This window comes from Nothobranchius furzeri, chromosome 18, assembly GCF_043380555.1.
Source record: "Nothobranchius furzeri strain GRZ-AD chromosome 18, NfurGRZ-RIMD1, whole genome shotgun sequence".
Classification (NCBI taxonomy): Eukaryota; Metazoa; Chordata; class Actinopteri; order Cyprinodontiformes; family Nothobranchiidae; genus Nothobranchius; species Nothobranchius furzeri.
The window spans coordinates 28059411-28068124 of NC_091758.1; the positions used below are offsets into that span (position 1 = coordinate 28059411).

The window sequence follows — 8714 nt, forward strand, 5'->3', positions numbered from 1 at the left end:
CCCCTTTTTGTACATTACTTTTATTATGAGTAACAAACTGCACTAAAAAGCAACTTTTTTCTTAATGAGTGTATGACTGGATATAGGTTATTATTAAATATGTATATTAATCTTAAGCTAAATGTTATAAGTGCTTTCTTAGCATTTATAAATGCTTTCTTTCTGAGTTCATCCATGCATCATGCATTTAAAGCAAATGTTGAAATGATAAATACAACTTTTGTTCAATAAATCAGCCTATATGTTTGAAATTCTTTTATTGCAATAAGAAAATGATGTAAAAATGTGTTTTTTATATTAATACATTTGAACAGGACACGATATTTTGATTTCTCTTTGTCTTCAAGTTCATCCTCACCAGAAACCCCTCTTGTCGCACTGACGGTCCTGTCTCTTTAAGAGCACCAGCCCCTGCTCTGCACAACTGTTCCATGCAAATGTGACAAGCCGAACGTGCCGGTAGCCAATCAGAGGCGAGCTCTAACCGCGGGAGATCCAAATTTCGCGGGACGGAGTTTGGCGCTAAAAAAGACTGCTGTTCCCCAGCTCTTGTTCCCTTGTATGGAGAGAGGAGCCGTGAAGCGGACGGACAGCGGTCTCGAACTGGGTCGTGTTCTGCTCCAGACGGAGTCTCTGTTCCAAACCCGATCCTGAAGACACTCGGAGAAATATCTGCTCTTCCTTACACCGGATGTTTTAAATACTTTACCTATATAGGAAGCGTTATTTATTTATAACCGGTAAGGCACCTTTTCAGTATACTTTATGGCAGGATAAATGACTAAATTGATGACTATTATTAAAAGACGTGTTTATTAGAAGCTACTGACGTGCATTTTTAAGGTTATTTTAACAGCTCGTACTTGTTATTGTTCTGACGTAGCAGCTAGCTTAGTAGCACAACAACTCATCTCTGTGCTCTGCTCGCAGCTCCCGTCTCTCCTAACCGGACCAGCCCGGGTCACGTTTAGTTTTACTCGGGAACATGATGCGGATGCCTAAAGGCGTCTCTCCAGCCCCACCAGCGGGACTCTCCTGCTCTCAGCAGCAGCAGAAGCTGAAGGTTTTGTCCAAGTCGGACTTCTTCTGCACCGGACTGTCCAGCCCACCGATGAGCTCCATCATACCAGCCGGCTACTTCACCCAGATCTGTAACACCGCCGCGGCGGAACAAAGAGCCAACAGCCTGTACTCAACCCCCCACGGACCCGAGGCGAAGCCCATCAGATCATCCTCCGGGCGGCTGCCGGTACATAATCAAACACACCCTGCAGAACAGTGTTTTACACACGGTTTAATAAGCGATCTGTTGTGTTCAGGGAGCTGTGTGCGTGTGGGAGGAATAACAATTAGACTTAGCATTCATATATGATAAGCCAACAGAGCGGCCAGTGTGACTGCAGCAGCAGCTAGTGGAACTGAATGGAGGGCTTCTGTTTCTCCTGTAAAATAAAAAAAAATGTGACGACACATCTTTGTTTCCCCTCTGGAGGCCAGCATGCCTTTGATGGGTTTTAAGAGGGAGGCAACATGTTAAAGTGTAGGGGTCCGTGTGCAAAATCTAGTGTTTATTGATGCAATCCCACTTTTGAGCATCTGCACCTTTGCTTAAGCTGCAGATCTTGCTAAAGGGGTCAAAGGTCAAAGCAAAGATTCCTATAATTGATGACTATAGAAGACACAACCACACTTTGCTTTTCTTCTATTTTGCTGGTGTAAATCTTTCAGGCTTGTTTATCGAGTGTGAGCGGGGTCTTCTGATCTCATGTTGACGGTGACACTGTGACCACTAATTGGCCCCTCAAGAGGATTAAAAAGACAGTGCAATAGACTACCACCTGGCTCATCGTATGCTAAGGTGAACTGTGCCAGACCAGCCTGGATGTGTGTTAGGGATTTTTGCATCTCTTAGCAGTGTTTGCACATTTTTTTTAAAGTTCTGGACGTCCCGGATTCACATGAATGGAGTGAACCCGTATTTCGGGGAAGAAAATCTTGATGGATATTCTGTTATGGGTAGGGAATCGTGGGCCGAAACACGTCCAACTTGTTCACTTTGTAAAAGAATGCAACTGCATGACTAATAGTTCAGTTTTTATTTCCAGTATCTTCCCTCACATGGATGCAGAAAGTATTTATTGATGCATTAAAACACACCTCAAAAGGTTTGCAGAAACAAAAATCACATCTTACTTGTGTTTTTGAACACGGCTGCAGGAAAGCGTTCAGTTCATCGATTCTTTGGAAGAGACTGGTTGTCTTTACAGTCTCGCTGACTCGGCAGCTTTCTTGCATGCTCAGTTAGGCTTCAATGATTACAGGAAGCGTTCCTGTTCAAATGCATCTCACTTCCCTCAAGAGTAACAACCACCACTTCTTTTTGTGGCGTTTTGACAAGCAAAGTCCACCTAAAAACCTTCAAAAACAGGCCAGACCAGCAGGCAGATGCTGAAGACTCCTAAATATGCTCCTTTATGTGTAATCCAGACTGACTGAGCATCGTCCATGAGCTTGTGAGGGTTTGTAGACTGTTGGAATTCCAGATCTTCCCTGAAATTAATGAATGTTTGGGATCAGACTGACTTAAATTCTCTGGAGCCAAACATTGGTTCCTCTCTACAATAAAAGCCAGAAATGATTTTCCTTTTTATTTGTTATGTAAATCTCATACAAAATGTGTAAAAATTGACATCAAGTTTATTTTTACATCTTGTAAAGACAAATCGCCTCCCTAGAACGAGGTGAGACGACCAACTGTATGCAGTCTTCAATCATTCTGCTTGTTTCACCCACCACTCCCTTAAGCCGGGCTGCGTTCTGCTCAAGAGGGAGTTTTGCATTTCAAATCCCCCCACCCCCCACCCTCCTATCAGCAACCCAAACACAGACCCGCCCTTCCTCATAGAGGAGCCATATTGACCATCAACAAAGTAGCACCTTTATGTTTAAGCTGCCGTTGAGGGTGAGGTAGATCTCCGTAGGCATCCTGTAACTTGTCCTGGTCTGACCGGTTGGGTTTGTTGGCTTGATCAGACGTGTGTGTGTGCGTGAGTGTGTGAGAGACACACCGGTGGAGTCATATCTACTGCAGATTTGGGTTGATTTTCATGCTAAAATGTCACTAATAACATCAGTTGATGCACACAATTTCTGAAGCAGAATCCGTTTTTGAACTAACTGTTAAACCTTCACTTTGTGCACTGGTCAGTGTTAAAGTCAGACAGCTAAATAGTTAATGTAGAGTATTTATTATGCAAATGTTATTAGTGGACGTTAAAATACGTTGAAATGAAATTCTGCAGCAGCACCGGGGTGCCCAAGAATGGGCCTAACTTTAAATCGGCTCTACAAAGGACGAGTTTAAAGGACATGTTTAAAAAAACTGTAAATATCAGCCCGATATATTGGTCTAGGCCTACTAAGCAGTATAGCTGCAGGGTGAAATGGTTGGTTGCCTTCTCACCACGCGTGTGCGCCTCCAGATGTTCTAAATATGTTGACTTGGTTCTGATGGCTATGCAGTTTTAAAGACACGGTTCAGACATTTGACATTTGATTAGAGATAATTAAAGGTGGGATAGATGTTGTTTTATTAATTTTTTTGCTGTTCAAGCAAGCTACATTTTGAAAATAAACATTCCAAAGGTCCAACCCCTTTCCCCTAAGCCACACCTCCAGAACACAGGAATGTGCAATGCTTGTTGTATATAATCGCCAAATCACGACAAGAGTCGTCTCAAGGTACTTCACACAGTAAACATTCCGGTACAGGTCAGTTCATTAAGCCAATCAGAAAAAAGTTTCCTATATAAGGAACCCAGCAAATTGCATCAAGTCACTGACTAGTGTCATACTAAGCAAGCATGTAGCGAAAGCGGAGAGGAAAACTCCCTTTTAACAGGAAGAAACCTCCAGAGAATCCTGGCTCAGTATAAGCAGCCATCCACCATGACTCACTGGGGATGGAGAAGACCGAGCACACACACACACACACACACACACACACACACACACACACACACACACACACACACACACACACACACACATACCAAGTAATGTGTCTATGGTCACATTGTGATTTCTTAGTAAATATTCTATTTAGTGAGAGATGAACTTTATTGTATCTATCCCAGTAAATCCATAATTAAACAAGTAAACTAGTAGTAGCACATTTGTCAGGAGAGGAAGAATGTTGAAGTGGTTAGCTATTAACAGATGTGTGGTGCAAGAGAAAAATAATGAGTGAATAACCTTTTTTTGTCATTATACCCTATGGGGTAGATTAATACTAGAGTCATTACTTACTCCTGACCAATCAAAGTCACAGAGCCAGACCCTAAGCCCACCCCTCTCTAACCTAAACAAACTAAGGCCCAATCCCAATACTTGCACTGTGCCCTATGGTCTTCAGCAAAGCACACTAGGAGGAGGTGCGTAGTAAGGCTTCAAGTACAAAGTACACAAGTGTGCAAAGTATTGCCGAACTGGGACAGGAAGCACTGCGTCATTGACCGCAACGCAGGTCGCTGTGCTACTTTAGAAAAAAAATCTTTCTAACAACTTTCAAACAAAAAAACCAAACAATTATTTGACAAAATGGACATTCACTTCTGTGCACATTGAATCTTTGTCTAAAACATTCGAAGCATCAGTTAATCGTCCAAAGATGAACTGCTTTCAGTTGAAAATACATATATTCAGAAATGGGTGCTTGAGCCTTTGCTCCCGCAGCAGTGGATTGTGGGTAATACCCTTCACCAAAATCCACATTGATGTGAACTTGGGTGAAGTGCGGATCAAGGGTGCAAAATGGGCGTGGTCAAATTTTGCACTTGAGAATCGGGACACCCTACGCACTCACGCCCCTGGACGGGACCGTGCAATTGAAAGGGTGCGAGGGTGGAAGTGTGAGTATTGAGATTGGGCCTTCATGTGACTAAAACCAGATGTAGCACAGAGGACAGGTGGTGGGAAAAAGTTTACAGTAGTTCATCAGCTCGCTAATGCTGAGACGAGTCTGATAAAAACCAACCACCAGGTCTGGTAAAACTACCTGTTTTATCATAAATGATGAGAGAAAATGGCCAGAGCTGCACTTCAAATAGATTTTCTACATTTTTAGTTGTCAATGATTATTGGTATCATGATGGTCAATATACATTTTTATATAAAACATAACGTCTGAATAATAGTTATAAAACAATGTTTTCGCATAAACGCAGGAGTAGGGACAGGGGCTTAATGTACAATCCATTTTCTTTTCCCTTTGTAGAGGATTGTGGCTGTGTGTGTGATATTCAAATCCACCCTCCACCAACAGCACACACACACTTGCCAAACTGCTCCAGATGTCCCCAGTCAACAGGTGGACATGTCACAGGACACGTTTGGACAATGTGTGGCTTCACTCTCAGGAAGAGGCGCGTCCACACGTGGTGTAGCCTTTCAGAAGTCAGTTGCTCAAACCTTCACCAACTCGGCTCTTTGGGCTCGTGCTTTCACAGAATGGGTCTCTGTTGGTGCTTATCTAGTGTGTGTGTGTGTGTGTGTGTGTGTGTGTGGGGGGGGGGGGGGGGTGTCAAGGATTGAGTCGAAAGGACGTAAACTCGGGTTGTGAATGTGAGGAGAATTACTGATTTACAAACGTCACTGGATTTATCGTAGATTAGCACAACAGTAGTTCAATCCAGGACTTTCACTTTTGTTATGAGACGCGTCGTAAAAACGATCATTTAAGGCTAAGTGGGCCCTGCTGAAGTTCAGAGGTCACATGTGCTGCATTACAGCCACTCTGTGTGTGTGTGTGTGTGTGTGTGTGTGTGTGTGTGTGTGTGTGTGTGTGTGTGTGTGTGTGTGTGTGTGTGTGTGTGTGTGTGTGTGTGTGTGTGTGTGTGTGTGTGTGTGTGTGTGTGTGTGTGTGTGTGTGTGTGTGTGTGTGTGTGTGTGTGTGTGTGAGAAACTGGTGAGTTCCAGGAAGTCCCTGGATCCAGTCAATGACCTCTGCTCTTCCTGAGAAGCCCTAGTCACACACACACACACACACGAGTCAGCCCCTGTAGAAGGGCTTGGGGAAGTGTGATGAGAGCACTTGGGGACTTGTTGGCACATTTACGACACGCCACTTTCCCACCAGCCCCTGTTTTAGCTCCTGTCTCGTCTGTTTCAGGGTTTAGGGCGATTCTTTGTTTCCAAGTGATTCTGGAGTTAAAAAATAGGCTAAAAACCAGAATTCTGCTCTCATGTGTGTGTTTTTATGTTTTTTTTTTTCCATTCAGGCCAAAAGGAAGCTGGATCTGGAGGACCCTCTGTACCTGCCGGAGTTCCGAACCCCCAAAGGCAAAGGCAGCGTTACGGCGGGGATACCGAGTCCACGGAGTGAGTCGACCTCACTGGTTACCTGTACCATAAAATGCAAGGAGATGATTTTTCTGGAGATATTTAGCAACATTCTGAGTTAGAGGGAGGTCAGGGGGAAGTGCAGGCAGGCGGGACAGTGATGGGATAGGGAACCTCAGAGGACGGCATAGACTGGTGTTGCAGAGTATCCTTAAAAATGGATCCTGCACCATGGATATTCCCAACACCACAGAGGGAGTCAGTGTTTTTGAACCATTTGTCTTATAACTAGCTGAAGGGCAGACATAAATCAGTCAAGAAGTGAATTTTTCGTTGTCTTGCTCAGCTCCAAAGTCTCCAGGTGAGCGGACGCGTTACGACACCTCCCTGGGCCTGCTGACCAAGAAATTTGTGGGACTGATTGCCGAGTCTCCAGACGGGGTTCTCGACCTCAACTGGGCCACCGAGGTTTTGGAAGTCCAGAAGAGGCGCATCTATGACATCACAAATGTCCTCGAGGGCGTCCAGCTCATCCGGAAGAAGTCTAAGAACAACATCCAGTGGCTGTGAGTCCAGGAAGTGGAACAGTTCAGCACAATTTTCACTTGATACAAAAAAAAGTATTATTTAAAAGTGTGAGAGCTTCTGAAATCAGATGTTTCGTGGTATCAACCACAAAGTGGTGGTGGTCTGGAGAAGAAGGTGTCCAGTCTTTGACTCGAAGAAAAATTGATTTTTGTGTTTCTGAGTTTATTTTAGATCATGTTTGTTTACCTGAGAGTTATTGCATCCCTGCAGAACTAAAGTCATCTGTATGCATCATAAGGAGAAGTTGACATGTGAAGGGGGGCCCTGTGAGTGCCCGTGGGGGGGTGTAAAAATAGTTGGCAAGCTGAGAACTGGTTAAAAAAATAAATATCTTGAGCTGAAGCACAAAAAAGTCCCGTTGGAATTTCAAAATTTTAGCTTTGACCATCCTTGTTGCCACATTAAATCTGACTGAACAGCATTTGGGTGTTTAAGGATATAATTTAGACAATAAAATAATCGATTTCATCAAAAAGGCGAATATTTAGGGAAAAGTTAATTATGTAAAGTGCTGCCCCCTAGTGGAAGTCTTGTGAATGTCAGTAGCTGTAAGTTCTGAGGGTAATTATGAGTCTTTCTTTGTGTTTTCTAGTGTGGGGGATGTTTTTGAAGGTGGTGCAGGTGGCGGAGAAAAGGCGTGTGCCTTGAGAGAGGAGCTGGGAGACCTGGAGAGAGCTGAGCGTTCCCTGGATGACCTGATCCAGTCTAGCACCACGCAGCTCAAACAGCTGACGGAAAACAAAGACAGCCAGAGATATCCTTCACACACAGCGGTTTTACTCTAGGTTCACACACGCGTGCTTTAACAGCGATTACCCTTGACAACCTGACACTTTGGGCTACGTGACGTACCAGGACATCCGCTCCATCGCCAGTCTCCTGGACCAGACGGTCATCGCTGTCAAAGCTCCTGCAGAGACCAAGCTAGAGGTCCCAGACACGGCAGCGGTGAGGCGATCGATCCGACCATAAACTCTCCTTTATCCTTGTGGAAGTTTAGATCTTTTCCACCTTTTTCTTGCCTTTCTGACAGCAGAGCAAACTCCAGATCTATTTAAAAAGCCGAAACGGGCCCATCGAGGTCTACCTTTGTCCAGAGGAGGTGCTTGAAGGTCCCAGTCCTGTGAAGATCTCTATTTCACCCAAAAAGGAACCTCCTCAAAGCCCGGAGCCACCGGCTGCGACCCCGGTGACCCCACAGAGTTATAGCATTAAGGAGGAGCCCATTGAAGGTGAGGTTGCGTTTGTGTTTTTGATAAAGATGCTCCTCAGATACACCAAGTCAAACTTTAACCCCTCCCCTGTGTGATTCAGCCGCTGTGTCCACAGCAGCTCCAGTCTCCTCCACCTCCTCTCTGCTGGACGTCGAGGGTCTCCTCGGTTTGCCTCCCAGCCTGCTTCAGATCACCGAGGACCAGCTCCCCGGCACCTCCTTCACCTCAGGCCCCAACACCCCCTTCGTTAGCTTCTCTCCCCCTTTAGACCAGGACGACTACCTCTGGAGCCTGGACGATGGCGAGGGTGTGTCGGATTTCTTCGACACCTATGATCTGGGCGACTTGTTGAGGAGCTGATGTATGGGGGAGGTGGGTTAATATTCAGACAAATGCCCTTTCGGGGCAGATGTTTTTACACTATGAAGCCATTTCCTGTTTTAGCCGCGGCAGTTGGAGGACTCGCCACCTTGTACGTTTTAGTTTTGTAATTTACAAATCATTTGTACATAGTGTAAAGATGCTTTAAAAAAGTGGAAATGTTTTTAAAAAAGCATGGAGGTGTTTTTTTTT

The 8714-nt window shown here is 44.7% G+C and overlaps 1 protein-coding gene across 1 annotated transcript in view; it reads left to right on the forward strand.

The window, feature by feature from the left end:
• The first annotated feature begins 491 nt into the window (after positions 1–491).
• Positions 492–8714, forward strand: part of e2f2 (E2F transcription factor 2) — a 9455-nt gene continuing 1232 nt past the window's right edge. The window contains exons 1-8 of the mRNA XM_015969874.3: positions 492–740; positions 931–1249; positions 6279–6378; positions 6686–6905; positions 7520–7681; positions 7761–7875; positions 7964–8159; positions 8242–8714. The exon at positions 8242–8714 is cut by the window's right edge and continues 1232 nt beyond it. Coding sequence (XP_015825360.1) covers positions 986–1249; positions 6279–6378; positions 6686–6905; positions 7520–7681; positions 7761–7875; positions 7964–8159; positions 8242–8501 — 1317 coding nt within the window. The 5' untranslated portion in view covers positions 492–740; positions 931–985 and the 3' untranslated portion in view covers positions 8502–8714. The remainder of the gene's footprint in view (positions 741–930; positions 1250–6278; positions 6379–6685; positions 6906–7519; positions 7682–7760; positions 7876–7963; positions 8160–8241) is intronic.